At 41.1% G+C, this 22,815-nt stretch overlaps 1 protein-coding gene and 1 pseudogene across 1 annotated transcript; one reads left to right on the top strand and one right to left on the bottom strand.

Moving 5' to 3' along the window:
- The first annotated feature begins 290 nt into the window (after window positions 1-290).
- Window positions 291-22,747, top strand: LOC128597616 (bifunctional phosphoribosylaminoimidazole carboxylase/phosphoribosylaminoimidazole succinocarboxamide synthetase-like). Its single transcript, XM_053608115.1, has 8 exons — window positions 291-657; window positions 3,701-3,898; window positions 6,866-7,044; window positions 9,767-9,946; window positions 10,036-10,149; window positions 11,087-11,170; window positions 14,704-14,862; window positions 18,853-22,747. The coding sequence occupies exons 1-8, from the start codon at window positions 642-644 to the stop codon at window positions 18,919-18,921; spliced, it is 999 nt and encodes a 332-aa protein (XP_053464090.1). The 5' UTR covers window positions 291-641; the 3' UTR covers window positions 18,922-22,747.
- LOC128597740 (uncharacterized) lies at window positions 16,349-16,526 on the bottom strand (annotated as a pseudogene).
- Window positions 22,748-22,815: the final 68 nt, after the last annotated feature.

Genomic DNA, 22,815 nt, shown 5'->3' with positions numbered 1-22,815 from the left:
GGGGAGGCTCTGCAGCTGAAGGGAGGAGTCACGGATCCTGTGGGGGTGGAGCCAATCCTCCCTAGGAGGTGTCCAGAAAGCTAATTTTTCTGCACGTGGGAATCTCCGTTATTTCCCAGCCCTCTAGAACAGAGGTGATGACAATAACGGAACCAAGGTATTTATCTATGAAAGGATGTAAGCTTGATATGCTTCTCTCTGCATACTTCCCCCCGGCAGACACGACTTGGTACACTCCAACCTATAAGCTGCTCTCGTCCCCTAGAAGGAGCCCGGGTCGGTGAGTTTCTGCAGAGTGGGGAGGGGCCGCCAGCGCGCGCCACTTTCCCCTCTCCAGGAATTACACCCGCGCTGGGCGGCCCGGGGGCGGGGTCGAGTCGCTGCGCCTGCGCGGCGGGAAGCCTCACGGCCCGCGCTCTCTTTGGGAGTGCGCTCTGCTGTGGGTTGGTAGCGACCCTCAGGTTAGGCTGCCATCGCGGCGTCGGATTAGAGCGGCGCGGGGCTCAGTGGCCCCGCCAGGGGGCGTGTGTGTGTGTAGATCGCGCCTCCCTTCCCCGCCCCGTTAACCTCTGACCTCTCTTCTTTTCTAGATTTCTGCTTTTTTTCCGGGCGGGAACGCTGCCCGCAGCCTACTCGGAGTAATGGCGACAGCCCAGGGTGAGTAACAGGAACCTGGGCCTCCGGGGAGTCCCCTGAAATTCTTGCCACTTCGGGAGTTCGCGGGGTTTGGCGCGTACCTTGAGGGCCCCGGCGCGGTGCTCGCCCTCCCAGCAGCTGCGCCTCCAGGCCGCTGGACGGGCGCACACGTGGCCTCAGGCCGGGTAAGATGTGCGCTGGACACTGCGCCGCGGGGCCTCCGGGAACTTAACTGAACCGCCCAGAACTGCCTTGTGGGTGGAGAAAGGGAGCGAGACGAGGGAAATGAGTACGAGATTCAGCCAGTGGTCGGAGGGTGCCTGGAAGTAGTATTTGTAATAAGTAGCTGTTGCAAAACACGAGAAAATCTAGTGTTCACTTTTCAACCCAGAGTCATGCTTTTCTCCATAGGTTAATAACCCCGCGGGTTTGTTTTTGTTTTTTAGGAAGTTAATAGTTGAAGCCTCTGAAAAAGCTATCTACGTTTTGTATGGTTTTATCTTATTTTATTAGGTAGTCTTTGATGCTGGAGATGGCATTGAAGAACTGTAAAATCTTTAGCTAAAAAAGAAAGTTTACGTGGTTGCATAATCATTATTTCCCCAAATGGTCAAATCCTCCGGAAAGATCATTCTTGCCATTTGTGCTGGTCAAACACAGGTTTGTTCCACACACCTAATTTCTAAATATATAGTGAACTAAATCACTTACATTGGCTGGTCAGTGCATTCTTTTCCACCTTAAAAAAAACTGAATTTAGATCAAAAAGTTGTAGACTCAGCCAAGATCCCTTTGATTCTGAGTTAACATCTATGTAAAATGAAGGCACTGGACCAGAATTTTTCCTGCATCTGTAAACTAGTAGACTCTCTGAAATGTTAACCCTTCCATTTCTTCTGTCTTATATACTATTGCCAGTTAATTTTTCTAAAATGTCACTTTTTTTTTTTTTTTTTTTTCCTGGAGACAGCCTGACTCTGTCAACCCTTGGTAGAGTGTTATGGCATCGTAGCTCACAGCAACTTCAAACTCTTGGGCTCAAGCGATTCTCATGCCTCAGCTTCCCCAGTAGTTGGGACTACAGGCATCTGCCACAATGCCTGGCTATTTTTACAGATGAGTTCTGCCTCTGGCTCAGTTGGTCTTGAACCTTTGACCTCAGGCAATCCACCTGCCTTGGCCTCCCAGAGTGCTAGGATTCCAGGCTAGACCACAACCAGCCCTCAAAATGTCACTTTCTGGTTTCTAAGGGGCACTTCCTTACCCAGAAGTGTTCAGGACAGGCACTGACTTAGACCTTTAATCTTGGCACTTTGGGAGGCTGAGGCAGGAGGATCCTGTGAGGCCAGGAGTTCAAGACAATCCTGTTGCAACATGATAAGACTCCCTGAGTAGAGTGCTGTGGTATGATAGCTCACAGCACTCTCAAACTCTTGGGCTCAAGAGTTCCTCTTGCCTCAGTCTTCCAAGTAGCTGGGATTGTAGGCGCCACCTCAGCATCTGGCTACTTTTCCTATTTTTAGTAGAGACAGGCAAGGTGTTGCTTAGGTTGATCTGGAACTCCTGAATTCAAGCGATCCACCCACTTTGGCCTCCCAGAATGCTGGGGTTACAGATGTGAGCCTCTGTGCCCATCTCTACCCCATCTCTACTAAAAAAAAAATTAGCTGAGTGTGATGGTGGGCATCTATAGTCTCAGCTACTCAGGAGGCTGAGGCAAGAGGATGACTTGAACTGAAGAGTTTGAGGTTGCTGTGAGCTCTGATTTCACAGCACTCTAGCATGGGACAAGAGAGAGTAAGACTCCGTCTCAGGGGAAAAAAAATCCTCCATGCTATCTTTGCCTCTTCAGCCCTAACTTTGATTTTGTTTTTTCTATTATAAACTCTTAGCTATGTTCCAGCCAGGTTAATTCACCAAGGTTTGTTCTTCATTGCATACATATTTTATGTAGGCTGTTTTTTCTAGAACACTGCTGGCTAAATGTGAACATGTTTTCTAGGAGGCAAATTTTTAAGAGTGAAAAACAAAAATAGGTGAAATAAGTTTAGAATATTTTATTTAGTTTGGTATATCCAAAATATTAATACTTCAATGGATAGTCTAAAATCTTAAGATATTATATTATTTTTATTATACTGTCTTTGTTAGTATCAGCTTCCCTCAGACTCGGGTCCTTCTGAGAGTAAGAGCAAGGTCTCTTTTACTGGTATATCTCCAGTACCTAGCACATGGATCCACTCAAAAAATGCTGATTTTGAGAATAAGTCAGTGTTCTGGGAGGATGACGGGTAATGTCTCACTCTGGAAATTGTAAGCCCTGAAACTTTATTATTTTTGATCTCCATCTAAATTGTTCTTTCTAGTGACCAAGGTCTACTTTTCTTTACGTCTTGTGACTAGTATCAAAATTGGATTTCTTTGTACTTGGTTCCTTGTATTTCCTACAACTGTTAGTGAAGAGAAAGGGCTAATGGGGGTCAAGGGCAGGATTAAGAAATAGGGATGCTTCCAAATGAGCTAAGTTAAGTGGTTGGATGTGCCTTCTCTTGCATGTTAACTTAAGATCAAGAAACCTATCTGGCTCAACTTCCCCATTTTGCCTGCCATGGACAGCAAAATTCAGAAAAAGAGCATTTTTTACCCCCCAAAAGCTAGTAGTTTAGCTAATGCACTGTTAGTGTATATATGAAAATACTAGTATGGTTACATTAGTATTAATGTATCTTAATTTTGATTCAGTTCTGCCATGAAAGTGTCAGGCTGATAATGAAAAAAAGCATTAGTATTTGATATTGGAAGACTTAGGAATTGGGGTAGCTTTCATTTCCTAACGAAATAAACACAACCTTTTTTATTCCTAGCTGATAAATATTTATATTTACATAATTATAATTCTTCATAAAATTATATGAATCAAATGTAATAAGGTCGTATGTCAATAATTTTTATGAAGATGATTATTGGATCACTGTTTACTGATTCATCATTCTAGGTGATTTAGTCTGTAATATTGAAGAAATTTCTTACTAATATCAGATATATTTCCATTTTATTTCCACAGTATTGAACATTGGTAAAAAGCTGTATGAAGGTAAAACAAAAGAAGTCTATGAATTGTTGGACAGTCCAGGAAGAGTCCTCCTGCAGTCCAAGGACCAGATTACAGCAGGCAATGCAGCTAGAAAGAATCACCTGGAAGGAAAAGCTGCAATTTCAAATAAAATTACCTGTTGTATTTTTCAGTTGTTACAAGAGGCAGGTAAGTGGTTCCTTTATAGTCCCCTTTCCCTTCTTTCTTCACAAACAGTGATTTCCTTCATGGGACGTTAGCATTAATTTAGATTAACAACTTGTTTGGGGATTTTTCACAAGCTAAGTCAAGTCAAACCAGACACTCTTAAACCTTCACTATGACACTTTACTTGGTTTGGAATTTGTAGGATCATTTAATTGCAAGGAATCTTAACGGTTTCCTATCATCTTTTTTTTTTTTCTTTTTTGAGACTTTAGAGTGCAGTGGCTCAGTCATAGCTCACAGCAATCTGAAACTCCTGGGCTCAAGTGATCCTCCTGTCTCAGTCTCCTGAGTAGCTGGGGCTACCAGGTGTTTATCACCATGCCAAGCTAATTTTTCCAGTTTTTATAGAGAGGGGTTTCACTGTGTTGCTGAGGCTGGTCCTCAAACTCCTAGGCTCAAGCAGTCCTCCAGCTGCAGCCTCCTACTAAAGTGCTAGGATTAAGCCACTTCCCATTAAGTCTGTATCTGATGCATGTATTCTCCACACAGTTTCCCTCCAAAGCCATCTTCAGTCTGAAAGAACTGTGAAGGAAACCCATTTTGGCATTAAGCAGCTTTAACTGATGAACTGAAATTTATTCTCTGTAATTCCAAGCAATTATTCTTGGTTCTGCCTCTTGGAGACAGTATAGCATTTCAAATCTCTCTGCCATTTGAAACCCCTGAAAAGTATCAGAAGGCAGCAGCAACCCTACCCTCTCATCCTGTCATTCCTCAAGTGAGAGATTGGAACTAGACCAAAAGGTCTCCAGAGTTCCCTCCTGCTCGAAACAGAAGCCTGGTACCATGTGGCACTCTTGCCTGTAGTTTCAGCTGCTGGGGGCTGGGAGCTGAGATGGGAGAATTACTTGAACCTGGAGTTTTGAGTTTGAGCTCAAGTCCAGCCTAGACAACATAGTGAAACTCTTACCTCTTAAAAAAAAAAAAAAAAAAACTGAAATGAAGACTCAATTTTTGAAAGAGAAATCTATTCTGAAGACCAAATTAAGATCAGAGTACTAGGCGGGGTGCAGTGGTACACGCCTATAATCATAGTACTCTGGGAGGCCGAGGCTGGAGGATCGTTTGAGGCCAACTGGAGCAAGAGGGAAACCCGGTTTCTAGGCAGGAAATTAGAGACAGATTCTGTCTCACTCAATTAATCAATCAATCAAAATGTTAGCAGTAAGAAAATTAGTTTTTGTGTACCCTTTGTTACACAAAGCTTTGACATTATACGTACACTTTTAAGTAATAGATAAAGTTCCAAGTTTTTATTTGCTTTTTCAATAAAGCACTGTTTGGTACACTTTCTCTGATGTTACAACAAGCGAGTTAGGAGTGAGTCTAACCTTCCCTTTTGAAAGCCCTGTGCTGGGGAGAATGGGCACCTTTTGGTCACCTTCAATGAAGTACTTCAATAATTATCTTTAAACTGCTTGGCACTTACCATAGCTAAGGCCTAAGACTATAATAGGTTCATGGGAAATGGTGAAAGATGTTTTCTGGGTTTTATATGTAGTACTGTGAATCTAAGGAAGGCCTAGGCAGCGTGTGAGTATATTTGTTTATGCATTCAACTGTGGACAGACATTAGTTTCTCCCCCTTTGGCTATTGTAAATAATGCTGCTGTGAACACTGGGATACAGGTATCTGTTTAAAGTCCCTGCTTTCATTTCTTTTGGGTATAAATCTAGAAGTGAAATTGCTAGATCACGGTCCATTTTAACTATTACTAAAGGTGTCTGTTTTCCGCGGCCACCACATAAAATAGTTTCCGTCTCAAACATCACGAGTCAGCTCTTCACCTTTGTAACAGTCTGAGTAAGAGCAGGGAGAGGAAGGACAAATGACTTTCTTTGTTCTCGTCAGCAGTGGCCATTATTTTCCTGCTTCTGCCTGTTGAGGGCTTTTTTCAAGGATTGTTTACTTCAGGCTTTCAGAGAAAAAAACTTAAGAATTGAGGGTTATTTCTGTTTGTTTTTTTTTTAATAAAGAGACAGTCTCACTTTGTTGCCCTCAGTAAAGTGCTGTGGTGTCACAGCTCCCAGCAACCTCAAACTCCTGGGCTTAGGTGATTCCCTTGCCTCAGCCTCCCCAGTAGCTGGGACTTTAGGTGCCCGCCACAACGCCCAGCTATTTTTGTTGTTGTTGTTGCAGTCTGGCCGGGGCTGGGTTTGAAGCCACCACTTTTGGTATACGGGGCCGGTGCCGTACTCACTGAGCCACAGGCGCCTCCCTGAGGGTTATTTCTGATTGTGATAAGTAGATGCATATTCTACAAGGCACATGTAATGCTGAACTTTAGAATATGAGATTCCTGCAATCAAATTGGGTTATAGCTAATTTAGTGCCACTTGGATAAGTTATGTGCCTTGTGCAAAGTTAAATGCTCAGTGGCAGGGGAGGAACTCAATATTTAATGAAGGAATGAATGGTAAAGTCTCTGAAACCTAGATTTTCAGGTCTAATATGTACTTTGCATGTAACTTTATGAAATATTTTTTTAAATATGCAGCAGAAAGTTGTTTTCCTACTTCACCTTTTTAAATAAAATTTCAGTGCTTTTTTTTTTTTTATCAGATTAATATGAGGTTACAAATAATTAGGTTACATTGTTTGCAGTTGTTAAGTAAAGCTTCTGTTGTGGTTGTGTCCTCCACCCAGGAGGTGTGCTATGTACCCTTACATGGTGCCCATGAGGAGGGAGCACACCTACCCGCCGCCCCCTTCCGTGATTCTCTTGCCTCAGCCTCCCAAGTAGCTGGGACTGCGGATGCCCACCACAATCTCTTTCCTCCTCCCCCCAGCTTGAATTGAATTGAGTTTTTCTCCTGTGTGGGCATGTATTTGTTGGTCTACTGGCTTCATATTAGTATTGATTACATTGGATAACTTGCTTTTCTCTTTCCCTGCCTTTTCTTGAAACTTATGTCATCAATATGTAGGTATCAAAACTGCTTTCTCCAAGAAATATGGGGAGACAGCTTTCATTGCACCCCAGTGTGAAATGATTCCAATTGAATGGGTTTGCAGAAGAATAGCAACTGGTTCTTTTCTCAAAAGAAATCCTGGTGTTAAGGAAGGGTATAAGTTTTGCCCACCCAAAGTGGAAATGTTTTTCAAGGTAATTATTTTATACTTCTGTTTTATATTTTACTGTACTGTAGCAGCAAACTTATAAGCGCAAACGATTTAAACATTGTTAAAGCTTTTGAAATGGCAGATGTCATTCAGAAATTTGTCAGTAGTATATACTTTCATTAGTAATGATGAATCTGATTTTTAAAGAAAACATCTGAAAAACCTACTTTGAAGATACATGACTAACAAGATGAATAAAGTATACCATTATTAGGACAAAGAGAATAGTAACATTTAATTCAAAAATTTTTTAAATTTACTGTTGAGGCCAGGTGGCTCACGTCTGTAATCATAGTACTCTGGGAGGCCAAGGCAGGTGGATTGCCTGAGCTCAGGAGTTCAAGACCAGCCTGAGCAAGAGTAAGAACCCAGTCTTTTTTTCTTTCTTTTTTTTTTTTCTGAGACAGAGTCCCACTATGTCACCCTTGGTACAGTGCCATGGCTTCATGGCTTACAGAAACCTCAAACTCTTGGGCTTACGTGATTCTCTTGCTTCAGCCTCCCAAGTAGCTGGGACTGCAGATGCCCACCATGATGCCCACCTATTTTTTTGTTGTAGTTGTCATTGTTTAACAGGCCAGGACTAGGTTCAAACCTGCCAGCTCTGGCATATATGGCTGGCACCCTAACCGCTGAGCTACCACCCATGAGCCAGGAGCCCAGTCTTGTTTGCTTTCTAAAAATAGAAAAACTACTGGGCCTTGTGGCGGGTTCTTGTAATCCCAGCTGCTCCAGAGACTGAGGCAAGAGGATCACTTGAGCCCACGAGTGTAAGGTTGTTGTGAGCTATGACGCCACAGCATTCTACCCAGGGTGACAGAGTAAGACTCTGTCTTAAAAAGAATAAATAAAGGCTCGGCGCCTGTGGCTCAAGTGGCTAAGGCAGCCACATACACCTGAGCTGGCAGGTTTGAATCCAGCCCGGCCCCATCAAACAACAATGATGGCTGCAACCAACAACTAGCCTGGGTGTTGTGGCGGGCGTCTGTAGTCCCAGCTACTTGGGAGGCAGAGGCAGGAGAATTGCTTGGGCTTAGGAGTTGGAGGTTGCTGTGAGCTATGATGAGACGGCACTCTACCCAAGGTGACAGCTTGAGGCTCTGTAAGAAAAAATAAATAAGTAAGTAAAGAAATAAATAATTTGCTGTTGGAGTCCTTTTTTTTTTTTTTTTTTTTTTTTGAGACAGAGTCTCTTTCTGTCAACCTTGGTAGAGTGCCATGATGTCACAGCTCGCAGCAACCTCAAACCTTAAGCAATTCTCTTGCCTTAGCCTCCCAAGTAGCTGGGACTACATACAGGTGCCTGCCACAATGGCTGGCTTTTGTTGTTGTTGTTGTTGTAGTAGTTGTTCTTTAGCAGCCCTGGGCTGGCTTCGAACCCGCCAGTCCCGGTGTATGTGGCCGGCCCCCTAACCACTGAGCTACAGACCCCAAGCCGATTGAAATCCTTTTACATTAAGGGAGAATTGTCAATATCTCTTGCAAGTGGAAATATAAAATATATAACAAATGATACAGTAATCACTGGTTATGAATTTCTTTGGGCTTTATTTATTCAGACTACTTTGTCTTGATTAATGCTGTTAAATATAGATCTGCTTGGGGATAAGTGTCAGTGTTGAATTTTTAATTAGCGCATAGCTTGTACATATTATGATTATAATTACAAATCCAGAATCTATACACAAAAAGTCATGAGATCCTGCTTAAAATAAAATGAAACTATTTTTTTACTAATCTCTTTACTCTGTGTGGTCTCTTCGATTACCAAATAATGTTCCTAAAGAACGGTGGTTACGGCCCTGGTCACATGCACCGAGGCTGGTGGGTTCGAAACCGGCCCAGGCCAGCTAAGCAACAAGGACAACTGCAACAACAAAATAGCCAGCATTGTGCTACTTGGGAGGCCGGGGCAAGAGAATCGCTTTAGCCCAGAAATTTGAGGTTGCTGTGAACTGTGACACTACAGCACTCTACTAAGGGTGACATAGTGAAACTCTGTCTCAAAAAGACTTGAAGTTCTTATCAAAAATGAGTCAGGAGGTTAAGAGAACTGCATTTAGAAAGATTTGATTGATTAAAAATGTGTCCTGGCCTTCCTATCATGTCCAGTGACTTTTTTTTTTTTTTTTTGAGAGTCTCACTTTTTCACCCTCAGTAGAGTACCATCATGTCACAGCTCACAGCAACCTCAAACTCTGGAGCTCAAGTGATTCCCTTGCCTTCACCTCCTGAGTAATTGGTACTACAGGCACCCACCACAACGCCTGCCTATTTTTAGAGACAGGGTCTCGCTTTTGCTCAGGTTGGTCTTGAACTTGTAAGTTAAAGCAGTCTACCCACCTCTGCCTCCTAGAGTGCTAGGATTACAGGCGTGAGCTACCACACCCAGCTATATGACTGATGATTCTCAAGGAAAAATAAAAAGCATAAACTTAAATTGTGTTTAAATTGGTTTATGCAGGGCACGTTTCTCTAAAATACTTTATAACCTAGAATAAGTTACTCAGTTTGAATTTTAGAACAGCTACTAAAAGTAGGCAGATTATAAATAATTGCTTTGAATTAAAGAGTAGTATAAACAAAAATATTTTTGAGAAAATGAATATTTTTGAGGAATTTATGCTCAAGGAGAAAAGGACTATTTTCTGAAAAGTTAAAAAATGTTAGATTAAGTTAATTGTTTTACTCTACTTTATTCACAGGACGATGCCAATAATGACCCCCAGTGGTCTGAAGAACAGCTAATTGCTGCTAAGTTTTGCTTTGCTGGACTTGTCATAGGCCAGACTGAAGTGGATATCATGAGTCACGCTACACAGGCTATCTTTGAAATACTGGAGAAATCCTGGTCGCCCCAGAACTGTACACTGGTTGATATGAAGGTACAGATAACAAGATTTGAAAGTAAAGATTATTATATTTTTGGAGTATAGTTTTTAAAAATTTTTCTATGGTGATACACTGTTTCTAGATTGAATTTGGTGTTGATGTAACCACCAAAGAGATTGTTCTTGCTGATGTTATTGATAATGATTCCTGGAGACTCTGGCCATCAGGAGATCGAAGCCAACAGAAAGACAAACAGGTAGGTAATGCTTCAAGGTTTTTATTGTTAGTGAGATCAGGCTTAGCTAGAGGAGAGAGGAGAGTAAAAGAAAGGCTATTGTTATTTCTTATGATATCAACTTGATTTTTCTGCCCCATATAATCTGTAGGAACTGATTTGCTGATTGCTATTTAATTTTAAAGATAAGTGAATAATACTTAACATTTGTAATGCAAATTTCTCGTTTATTACATTAATAGACTCAAAACAATAATAGACAAAGTAGTAGACTTGTTTCATCTTAAGATAAGTATCCTACAATTAGTAAAGGGTAGATCTAGGACTGTATGCCAAGTCTTTCCAATCTGATCAGGCTGTTTCCTCTGAAAAACAAAATTAGGACAAGATCCTCTCTCTCTCTCTCTCTCTCTCTCTCTCTCTATATATATATATATATATATATATTTTATTTTTTTTATTTTTTTTTGAGGCAGAGTTTCACTTTGTTGCCTTCGGTAGAGTGCCTGGCATCATGGCTCACAGCAACCTCAAACTCTTGGGCTAAAGTGATTCTCTTGCCTCAGTCTACCAAGTAGCTGGGACTACAGGTGACTGCCACAATGCCCAACTATTTTTTTTGTTGTTGTTGTTTTTTAAGAGACATGGTCTCACTCTTGCTTGGGCTGATCTCGAACCTGTGAGCTCAGGCAATCCACCTACCTCAGCCTCCCAGAGCTCAGGGCGGTTAATTATGGTTATTAATATGGAAAGCACTCAGTATTAAGTAGAAGTAAAAGTATCCTTCACTATTGAACTTTTTCTAGTTTAATTCTGGAAATAGATTTATAGACTAAGTTACATTTTCAGAATATCCCTCGCTATGCAGACTCTTCATATTCCCTACCCAAAACTCAGAAACCAGCAAGTTTCAGATAAAAAGAGATACGTGTTTTCTAAACTTTGTCTTATTTTCTAGTCTTACCGGGACCTCAAAGAAGTAACCCCTGAAGGGCTCCAAATGGTGAAGAAGAACTTTGAGTGGGTTGCAGAAAGAGTAGAGGTAAACCTTTCCGCAGTAAGCCTGGATCACATTATGTGTTTTTCTTCTAAGAAAATCTTACTTCAAAAAATGTGGGAGAATGTAGTGCTTGTTTTTCCAGGGACTTTGAGAGGAACAATTTTAGGAAATGTCTCAGCTGGGCTGTCCTTACTGGTGTGCGGGAACTCCTTGCTGTTAAGCTGGCCAGCACACTCCTTGCAGATCTGGAATCCTGTCTTGTCCTTCCCCTGGAGGAGAATCCTTACATTTCCTACCTGCCTCCACTGCTGCTCTGGATCCATTGTCAAGGGATAGGTGGAACTCCATGTAACTTTTAAGTTCTGTGGAAGGTGAATGGGGTTGGTGGTTATGCAAGGGTCATCATTATGATTTAGAACATTATTGTCATAGGAACATACATTTTAAGTTCCAAGCAATTTACCTTACAAAGTTTGGTAACCTGTTTTCTAGTTTGGCTGATTATTCCTTAAAGCCTCCATTAAACAAAATGTACTAAAGGTCTTAGGATAAAATTTTTTTACTATTTCATGAATATTAAAATGTTGTCTTTATCCCTGCTTTTTATTATATCAAGCACAATTTTTCTGATTAAAAATTATATTCTTTTGGACATAATTATGAAGACTACTTTCTGGCTGGGTGAGGTAGCTCACGCCTATAATCCTAGCACTCTAGGAGGCTGAGGCAGGATGACCACTTGTGCTTGGGAGTTTGAAGCCAGCCTGAGCAAGACCCTTTTTCTACAAATAAAATTAGCTGGACGTTGTGACAGATGCCTGTAGTCTCTACTCAGGAGACTGAGACAGGAGGATTGTTTGAGCCTAAGAGTTTGAGGTTGCTGTAAGGTAGGCCAACACCACTGCACTTTAGCCTGGGGCAACAAAATGAGACTCTGGGGGAAAAAATAAAATGAAGACTACTTTCCCTCTTTGTCAAGAGTTTTTGTTTTAATAGATCCTGTATCATTTTTTTCAGTTTGTCTCTGTCTTAAATTTGGTATGTTAAAATATTCTGTCCCAATGTAATTTTCCTACACACTATAGCTCTGTAAAATGATTGTTCTTATGATACTCATGCCTAGGATTATCCATTTTTGTCGTTATGTTCTTTTTCACATCCATGTTTTTCTTCTCCAGTTGCTTTTGACACCAGAAAGTCAGTGCAGGGTTGTAGTATTGATGGGCTCTACATCTGATCTCGGTCACTGTGAGAAAATCAAGAAGGCCTGTGGAAGCTTTGGCATTCCGTGTGAACTTCGGATAACATCTGCCCATAAAGGGCCAGATGAAACTCTGAGGATTAAATCTGAATATGAAGGTAAACATCAAATAACGAGAGCACTTCAGGTATTTCTGATTTTGCCAGAAGACTATAGAGTTACGAGAATTTCTGGCATATTTACCTTAGAAGCCCTAGAGCATTGTTTGTAACTTATTACAATAGAAAATAGGTCCCCTACCAGTTACGGGAGGCCTGAGATTGAAACAGCAGATCCTCCTGGGTGTGATTAATGACCATCCTTTTGTGGGAGGCAGTCAGGTATGAAGTCTAAAGAGTTTTAGAATATAGTGCATAAAAAAATAACAAGATAGCATTGATCTAACATACTAGGGTCTGGGGTTCACAACCAAATGTTTCTCAGCTGCGGAAAGTGTTGATTAAGTGAGTATTCCCTCTAAAGAAAATTGCTGTGGAAGCATAATTATTAATTTTTGGGTGGGGGTGAGTCTCAGACCCCTTTGATAAGCTAATGAAAGCTAAAACTCTTTCTTCAGAATAATGCAAATAGTGAAAATTTTAGATTCTAGGTTATAAATCTCTGCTTTACAATACAAGAGGATAATTTATAAATTTATCAAAAAAAGAGATGTTTAAGAAATACGATTTTTTTTTTTTTTTTTGTAGAGACAGAGTTTCACTTTATGGCCCTAAGTAGAGTGCCATGGCATCACATAGCTCACAGCAACCTCCAACTCCTGGGCTTAAGCGATTCTCCTGCCTCAGCCTCCCAAGTTGCTGGGACTACAGGTACCCGCCACAACACCTGGCTATCTTTTTGTTGCAGTTCGGCCAGGGCCGGGTTTGAACCCACTACCCTCGGTATATGGGGCCAGCACCTTACCGACTGAGCCACAGGTGTCACCCTTAAGAAATATGATTTAAAAAATTATATCAAGGGGTCTTGGCCAGCCACAGTGGCTCATGCCTATAAACCTAGCACTTTTTGAGTCTGAGGCAGGAGGATTGCTTGAGGCCAAGAGTTCAAGACTAGTCTGGGCAACATAGTAAGACCTTGTTTCTACAAAAAATTTAAAAACTAGCTGTGGATAGCATGTGCCTTTAGCCCAAGGTAATTGGGAGGCTAAGGCAGGAGGGTTACTTGAGCCCAGGAGTTTGGGGCTGAAGTAGGCTGTGATCACACCACTGCACTCCAGCTTAGGTGACAGATAAAAACACTGTCTCAAATACACATACACATATATGTACAAACATGTATCAAGGGGTCTTAAAAAATTTGGTTTCTATATTAGTAACCTTAACCTTCAACTCTTTATTTTGAGAAGTGCCCTTAAACCTCTAGCCTCTATTAACTAGTCTAGTTAAAACTGAGTCTCCCTACACCCTGGTGATGTACTATTCAGCAGGAAAGATACCTATTCAGTTGGTGTCATTTTTCATTCAGGTGAGCAGTAAAAGGAGAAGCCTATGAGCCTAATACCTTGACATTATCACCTTTCTTTAATGCTATAGATCTCAGAGGTAGCCACACCTGTTTTGGCTTCTTTATTGCTTGACTTATAGTAAGTGGCAGCGTGAACATATTTTGAACATATTATGTTAAGATAGTGTCTTATATATGCTTTCTCTAGAGAAGACTACTTCGGGAATTAACACATACAGGCCTTGGCTCGGCACCTGTAGCTCAGTGGTTAGGATGCCAGCCACATACAGTGAGGCTGGCAGGTTGGAACTTGGCCTGGGCCTGTTAAACAACAATGACAACTTCAACAAAAAATTAGCCAGGCATTGTGGCAGGTGCCTAAAGTCCCTGCTACTTGGGAGGCTGAGGCAGGAGAATCGCTTAAGCCTAAGAGTTTGAGATGGCTGTGAGCAGTGATGCCACAGCACTCTACCAAGAGTATTATAGTGAGACTTTGTCTCCCCCCACCCCCCCCAAAAGACATGTAGGCCTTTAAAAAAATTAAAAGCTGAGTTTGGGAGGCTGAGGTGGGTGGATTGCTTGAGCTCAGGAATTTGAAACCAGCCTAAGCAAGAGCAAGACCCCATCTCTACTAAAAATAGAAAAATACAAAAACAGAAAAACTAGCTGGGCATCGCAGTGGATGCTATAATCCCAGCTACTTGGAAGGCTGAAGTAAGAAGATTGCTTGAGCCCAAGAGTTTAAGGTTGCTGTGAGCTATGATGTGAGGGCACTCTTCCCAGGCCAAAGGAGTCAGACTGGGTCTTAAACATAAATAACCTGTCTTTAAATCTCTTTTGAATATTTAACATAAACTTGTGATTTCCCTAGGGGATGGAATTCCTACTGTGTTTGTGGCAGTGGCAGGCAGGAGCAATGGTTTGGGACCAGTGCTGTCTGGGAACACTGCATATCCAGTTATCAACTGTCCTCCCCTCACTGTGGACTGGGGAGCTCAGGATGTGTGGTCTTCTCTCCGACTACCCAGTGGTAAGTCACTAAGACACTACATTTTTTAAAACAATTTTGTTAACAAAAATTTTAAACATACACAACAGGGGAGAGAATAGCATAGTGAAATCTCACGTACTCCTTCCCCAGCTTCAGCAATTAAAATCTTATTGCATCTATGGCCTCCTCTTGCTGGATATTTTAAAGCAGATCTTAGACATAGTATTTTATACTTTACATATTTTTAAAATATTTATTTCAAAGCGACAAGAACTCTAATTTTTCAGTCATAATCATGATACATATTTGCATCCAAGAAAAATTAGTAGTAACTGCAATTTCTTAAAATCATCTAATTTTTAATTGGTGTTTAAGTTTTCTAAATTGTTTTTATAGTTGCTTTGTTCAAATCTGAATCTGCCACAGTCCTTACATTGCATTTAGTTGATATGTCTCTTTAGTTTTTTGTGTTTAATCTCTAATAGTCCACCCTCCTTTTTTTCCTTTTGTTTTTCCTGTGGGATTTTCTACATTTTGGATTTGGCTGATTACACGTCTATGTGATGGGAAACAATATTCTTCTATCCCTTATGTTTTCTATAAACTGAAGGTGAGATCTGTAATAAGATCAGGTTCAGATTTTTTTCCCAAAAAAATGATGGTATTGAGTTTTGTTTTGTTTTTTTTTAAGTAAATGTAATTATTACTTTTGTGGGGAAAATAAAATTTTATTTTTAAAAATTGGAGATCAAAATAAATAACATTTAAGTGATATCGATTGGCTGGATCTCAGAGAATAACAATATTATGGTCTGTTCATCATAGTCCAAAATATGATCTGACCTTCTGCAGGTTATGAGGGTCCATATTGGTTCAGTAGGAGTTGACTGGCTTATTATTAAAACCCTAAGGGTGGCGCCTGTGGCTCAGTCGGTAAGGCGCCGGCCCCATGTACCAAGGGTGGCGGGTTCAAACCCGGCCCCCGGCCAAACTGCAACCAAAAAATAGCTGGGCTTTGTGGCGGGCGCCTGTAGTCCCAGCTACTCGGGAGGCTGAGGCAAGAGAATCGCTTAAGCCCAGGAGTTGGAGGTTGCTGTGAGCTGTGTGACGCCACGGCACTCTACCGAGGGCCATAAAATGAGACTCTGTCTCTACAAAAATAAAAAAAAAAAAAACCCTAAACTTTTCTCACAGTTATATCTGCTCTTGGTATGTGTCAAGTACATTAAGTACTTGAGCCGCCTGACCTGGTCCAGTATGGACTGGCCTCTCTCTAGGCTTACTACCCTGCTTTACCTTAGGATGTCTTTCCATCATTTCAGAGATGCAGTTTGGCTTTCCGTAGTCTTGGATCTCCTGTTTCCTGGGTCCCATGTCTTCCCCTTTCTTGGTTTACTTCTTATTTTGCTACAGCACATTCTTTGTTAACTTCCTGAGAAGTGTATGAAAGGTAAACTTTGAGACCTTGTATATTTAAAAATGTTGTTATTGAAGGCCCATACTTGATGGTTTAAGAAGAGAATCCTAGGTTTATTTCCCCCAGGGGAGTTGCAATACCAGGTGGATGCATGGAGTGGATAAAGCAATCTCCTATGTCAAAAAGTTCATTTAATATCTTGACCTTTGATAGAGGATGTATCAGATATTATACTAGTTAAGAACAGATACTAAACTTGATATTAGCCAAAAGGTCAAGAAGTGATGAAACTTTTAGAATCTTTATCTGTCCTCGTTGTTTTGTTTTTTTTCCTTTGAGGCAGAGTCTCACTTTGTCACCCTCAGTAGATCTCACTTGGTCACCCTATGATGCTATGAGGCATCATAGCTTACCTCAAACTCTTGGACTCAAGCTGATTTTCTTTTTCTTTAGTCAGAGCCTCAAGCTATCACTCACGGCAACCTCCAACTCCTGGGCTTAAGGGATTCTCTTGCCTTATCTTCCAAGTACCTGGTACTACAGGCACCTGCCACAACACCCGGCTGTTTTTTGGTTGTAGTTGTCATTGTTGTTTGGCAGCTCCAGGCTGGATTCGAACTGCCAGCTCTGGTGAATGTGGCTGGCGCCTTAGCTGCTTGAGCTACAGGCGCCGAGCCTTGGACTCAAGCTATTCTCTCACCTCAGCCTCCCAAGTAACTGAGACTACAGGCTCCCGCCACAATGCCTGTCTATTTTTAAAGACAGGGTCTTGCTCTTACTCAGGCAGGTCTCAAACCTGTGAGCTTAGGCAATCTACCCGTCTCGGCCTCCTGGAGTGCTAAGAATACAGGCATGAACCACCGTGCCCCGCCCTGACCTCATTGTTCTTAAAAATGTGACTTGATGGCTCAGTGCCTGTAGTTCAACAGCTAGGGTGCCAGCCACATGCACCAAGGCTGGCAGGTTCGAACCTGGCTCAGGGCCTGCTGAACAACAATGACAATTACAACAAAATATAGCCGGACATTGTGGCAGGTGCCTGTCGTCCCAGCTACTTGGGAGGCTGAGGCAAGAGAATCTCTTAAGCCCAAGAGTTTGAGGTTGCTTTGAGCTGTGATGCCATAGCACTCTTCCAAGGGCAACATAATGAGACTCTGTCTCAAAAAATAAAAAGAGTGACTTGATGGTTCTGTTTTCTTTTTCTTTTTCTTTTTTTGAGACAGGGTTTCACTATGTTGCCCTTGATAGAGTGCAGTTTGACATCATAGCTCACAGCAACTTCATATTCCAGGGCTCAAGTGATTCTCTGGTCTTAGCCTTACGAATAGCCAGGATGATAGGCACCTGCCATAACGCCCAACTATTGCTTTTAGATATTGTCTCCTTGTACAGGCTTGTCTCAAACTCTTGAGCTCAGATAATCTACCCATCTCAGCTTCCCAAATGCTGGGCCTACTGAATCTGTTTTCATCATGGACTTTCAGTGGGCTCTTTTAATCTGGAGCTCTGATTCCTTGGTCCTGGGGAATTCTCTTGAATTTCTCTCTTCTTTCATTTTTGCATTTATTCAAATTTGAACCTCCTTAAACTCATGGTATTTTTTTCCTCTTGTTGCTATACTTTCTGGGATATTTCCAAGAGCTCTTTTTTCTTCTCTGGATTGTTTTTCCCTATATTATCCTTTTCTTGTTTAATGTTTGTAATATCTTTTTCTGAGATTATTATAGTCTGTTTCATATCAGTCCCTTTCCTCAGCTCTTTAACAACTGGACTGGACAGTGGGCTGGAATCAGTGGTTCAGGAGGCTGAGATGAGAGGATCGCTTGAGGCCAGGAATTCAAAGCTAGCCTGGGTGACATAGTGAGACCTCATCTCTACAAAAATTTAAAAAATAGCCAGGTGTGGTGGCAGGCACTGTAGGTTGAAATGCTGAGGCAAGAGGATCACTTGAGCCCAGGAGTTTGAGATTTCACTGAACTATGATCACGATACTGCACTCTAAGTCTGGCAACATTATATTCTCTATATTTAAAAAAAAAAAAAAATGGTGCCCTGTCAAAAGCCAGTTGCAAACTTTGTGCACGTGGGTAGGGCTTGTCAAAATTGAGCTCCACTATGGGGTGATCTAGTAGGGTGGTTCTTGAAAAGACCCCTCATGTCAGTGTCTAGAATTACAGAATTGCACAGAAAACTTTGTGCCTCAATCTCCTGGCTGGGTGAATAAACCTATCAGCATGCTGGAAGCTCAGTAGGGGAAGCTGGGGTCTCAGTATACGTGTATAAAATTAATTCCCTATTTTCACTGTGGCTTTCTTTGCTTCACCTGTGCTAGATATCCCCATTCCGCAGTCCAGAGAAGCTTGGAGTAAAGGCTGTTTTACCTTCAGAGAAATTAAAAACTCTGCTTCATGTTTGAAAGGGGCAATTGCCCAGGTGGATGAGAGTAATGAACTCCTTCCACAGATACTGCGGAGGCAGGAATAATGTAGTTAACTTTTTATTTTCTTTGTATGGCTCACTGGACTGCTCTGAGTATAAAGTGGTTTTTAAGGTTGTATTTTCATTATTAACTGACAGCTCAATTTTCTGTCTTTTTCTTTCTGAATCAATAGGTCTGGGTTGTTCAACCATACTTTCTCCAGAGGGATCAGCTCAGTTTGCTGCTCAGATATTTGGATTAAACAACCACTTGGTGTGGTGCAAGCTGCGAGCAAGCATGTTGAACACATGGATTTCCTTGAAGCTAGCTGACAAGAAAGTCAGGGAACACGATATGTAAGAAAGGATGGCATTGTGTTTTTTAGGGAAAAGCTGCAAATTTCTAGTTTAGCTTTAGAAGAAACTCAAGTAAAATGAAAAGATAATTTTTAATCAGAAAACAAAATGTATTCACAAATAAATGCTTCTGTAGATTAATGTATTGGTAGTCTTATTGCATATTTATATTTCTTTATCGGTAGTGAGGTTACTATAAGCATATTTTTAATTACTCTTTTATATACCATATAGTCATAGGTAGATCAGCAAATATATTTTATAAATGCAAATAATCAGGCACCTGTAGTCCTAGTCCCTCCCGAGCCTCCCTTGGGAGGTTGAGGTAAGAAAGATCACTGGAACCCAAGAGTTTAAGGCTGCTGTGAGCTATGACATCAAGGTACTCTAACCAGGGCACAGAGTTAAATAGATAAATAAATAAATGCTAGTAATGTCCTGTTATAAAGCTCTAAACCTATTACTTAACCTTTATCTCAAGTCATTAAATTTTAGGAAGTTAAATAGTTACCTTTTAGGTGGTAAGAGCCATGCAGTCCTCTGATTTCATGGTTTTAAATCCTAAGGGTATGATGGTTTTATTTGCAGTCATTATCTCTGAAAATGATGTGTATTTACATGTATCTGTAGCTATAAATATGTTTTGTTTTTATTTATTTTTTAAGGAAAATTGAGTTAGGTGCTGGGGGTAGAGGTTACACATGAAATAAGATGAAGGGACACTGTAGTAGCCATAGAGGGTGGTCTTTTCTAAAACCTCTCCAGGGTATTAGTTTCCCAGGGATAAAAGTCAAGTCATGGACCTCCGCCATCCCAAATAAAATACGTAAATCTCAGTTGGCCATGCAACTTGGAATGGTGGGTGCCTCTTCGGATCATAAACTTTTTAGTTCTGGTAATTTAGCCACAGCAACAATCACCAGTCTAACGTCAGTTTCAGAAATTGGAATCTTCCCCAATCACTAACTATAATTAGTTTCTTTTCCAATATAGATCTAGGCAGTGGACCTAGCAAGATTCACTTCTACACATACAGGAGCACCTAATACTGAGAGGTCAAATATGTGTTATTTGAATCTTACCTAACCTATGACTTGTTCTGGATTGATCCCATTGCAGTGTTTTTTTCTTTGCTATATTCATCAAGTACAAAATTTTAGGCGGGTAACCTATGAAGCAAATTGATAACCCTTGCTAACTTCTCTAATCCTTTTCGCTCTTTTATTTAGTTGGCTCACTCCTTTTCTCCTTCTCAGAAGTCCCATCTGTACTGTGGCTAGCTTATATTTCTTGCCAGTTCACAAAACCAATACCAACTATTATGCCAGTGAGTTCATATAACAACATGCAAAATCTATGGTGAGTGCAGTGGGTCCATCTGTAATCCTAGCACTCTGGGAGGTTGAGGTGGGAGGATCCCCTTGAGCTCAGAGTTCAAGACCAGCTTGAGCAAGAACAAGACCCTGTATCTACTTAAAAGAGAAAAATTAGCCAGGCATGGTGCCAGGCATCTGTAATCTCAGCTACTTGGGAGACAACAGCAGATGGATTGCTCGAACTCAGGAGTTTGAGGTTGCTGTGAGCTACTCCGATGCCACAGCACTCTGGCCTAGGCAACAGAGTGAGACTCAAAAAAAAAAAAAAAAAAACAGAAAATGGTCACTTTTAATGGTGTTTTTGCATTCAGTTTTCTACATCTCAATTGCTTGGGGTGGAGTTGTTAATCTTATATTGTGGTAAAGTGAAAAGAATGGAATGGAAAGTGAAATATTTTGTCAAACACATTACTCTGAGCATCAGCTCTTATTTGTAAAATGGAGCTAAATAATACTGCCTGTCTCACAGAGTTGATGATGTGATAATCTAAGATAACTGTACATGGAAGATTCTCAGAAATCATAAATGGACAAGTCTATTAACAAGTAAAAATGAGTTTTGAGTACTTACAGGGTGTAACTAACTTTAATTTTCAACTTAACTGGGCTAAGGCATTTCCAGATAGCTGGTAAAACATGATCTGCATATTTCTTGGTGTGTCTGTCAGGGTATTTGTAGAAATGAAAACTTTGAGTCAATAGATTGAATATAGAAGGTTGCCCGCCCCAGTGCAGGTGGGAAGTATCAGGCCACTGGGGGCTTGAATAGAATGAAAAATAGAAGAGTGAATTGCTGGGGCATCCATCTCCTCCTGCCCTTACACATTGGTGCTCTGGTTCTAAGGCCTTCCGAATGAGACTGGAAATTACACTATTGGCTCCCCTGCTTTTCAGGCCTTCAGGTTTGGACTGGAACTACACCACCTGGGCCTTCAGTTTGCAGAAGGCTGATCATAGGACTTCTCAGCCTCCATTTTGCTGAGCCAATTCCTTGTAATAATCTCTATATCCTATTGGTTCTGTTTCTCTAGAGAACCCTAATACAATCTACTATGTATGTTTAAGATCCTGGGAGTGCAGTAATGAACAAAAGTCAGTTTTTGCCCTCAACAAGTCTGGGAGTATTCTAGGGCCAATTTCAAAACATTAGGTCTTAGGATGGAATATATCTGATAAGAGTACTGTGAATATAAAAAGTAGGAGGTACTATCAGATACCTATCTAAAGAACAAGTCTATATTAGGAGTGAAAAGGAGGGACTCTTTACTCCTCACAATCTAAACTCAATCTTAAGTTAATCGTCCTTAATTTTCTCTGTAATTTATCATCATCATAGTATGTATTTCTTTATTGCCTATCCCAACTAGAAAATAAACTCCATGAGTATGCTGGGCTGTCTTCTTTGTTTTCAGTTGTATCCCTAACCACTAGTGTAATGCCTGATGCAGGCATATGCAAGACACTCAAATTGCCAAGTGAATGAAAGTGCAAATTCCCAGAGGGATGGGGACACAGGACTACACATAATGATAGAGAACTATAGCTTACCTGGGGAGTAAAGAATGAGTAACAGGATACCTGTAGGAGTTGGGGAGGTGGCTGCAGAAGCCAGATCACAAAAGACATGGCTGCTAGGCCTAGTTTGGGTTTTAGCATGAGGATGGGAGAGGCATCAGATACATGCTTTAAATGATCAGTCTGGTATTTGTCTATCATATGAGGATATAGCTGAAATGTGCCATATGTGAAATAGCAGGCCATCACCAGACATGGAATGTCGGTGCCTGATCGTGGATTTTCCAGCCTTCACAATTTGGGAAATTTGTTGTTTATGAAAAACAAAAACCACTCCAGTTTGAAAGACACCTATTTCAGAAATGGCAAAATAAATCCATGTATTTATATATTGTTTGCCACAAAACTCCATTAAAATGACAGAATAAATGGAAACAGCTCTTCATAGAAATTCTGTGGAACTTCTAGAAGGTACGAAGTATAGGGGATCAGACTGAAATAGAAACTAAAATTGCCAATCACAATATAAGGTTAATATTCTGAGAAGTACTAAGGCAGTGGCTTCTAATTTGGGGGGTTGGTGGTGGTGGTAGATATAAACACTTAGAGAATCAGATGGAATTTATAAAACTTCTCAGAAAAAAACAATCTAGGGTATAAACATTTGGGGTATACTAAATGTCATCTGGAACTCCCACTATTAAAAACTGAGACAATTCTGGCTTGGTGCCCATAGCTCAGTGGGTAGGGTGCCAGCCACATACACCAGGGTTGGTGGGTTGAAACCTGGCCTAGTCCTGCTAAACAATGACAACTACAACAATAACAAAACTAGCCAGGCATTGTGGCAGGCACCTGTAATCCCAGCTACTTGGAAAGCTGAGCAAGAGAATCGCTTAAACCCATGAG

The sequence above is a fragment of the Nycticebus coucang genome, chromosome 10, assembly GCF_027406575.1.
Source record: "Nycticebus coucang isolate mNycCou1 chromosome 10, mNycCou1.pri, whole genome shotgun sequence".
NCBI classification, from domain to species: Eukaryota; Metazoa; Chordata; class Mammalia; order Primates; family Lorisidae; genus Nycticebus; species Nycticebus coucang.
The sequence above is the reverse complement of the archived record's forward strand: the minus strand, read 5'-3'. Positions and strand labels throughout refer to the sequence as shown.

Excerpts from the sequence above, each read along its gene's own strand:
- LOC128597616 (XM_053608115.1), top strand. Across the intron at positions 3,899-6,865 it reads TCAGTTGTTACAAGAGGCAG|GTATCAAAACTGCTTTCTCC; the intron begins GTAAGTGGTTCC and ends ATCAATATGTAG. Across the intron at positions 9,947-10,035 it reads GTACACTGGTTGATATGAAG|ATTGAATTTGGTGTTGATGT; the intron begins GTACAGATAACA and ends CACTGTTTCTAG.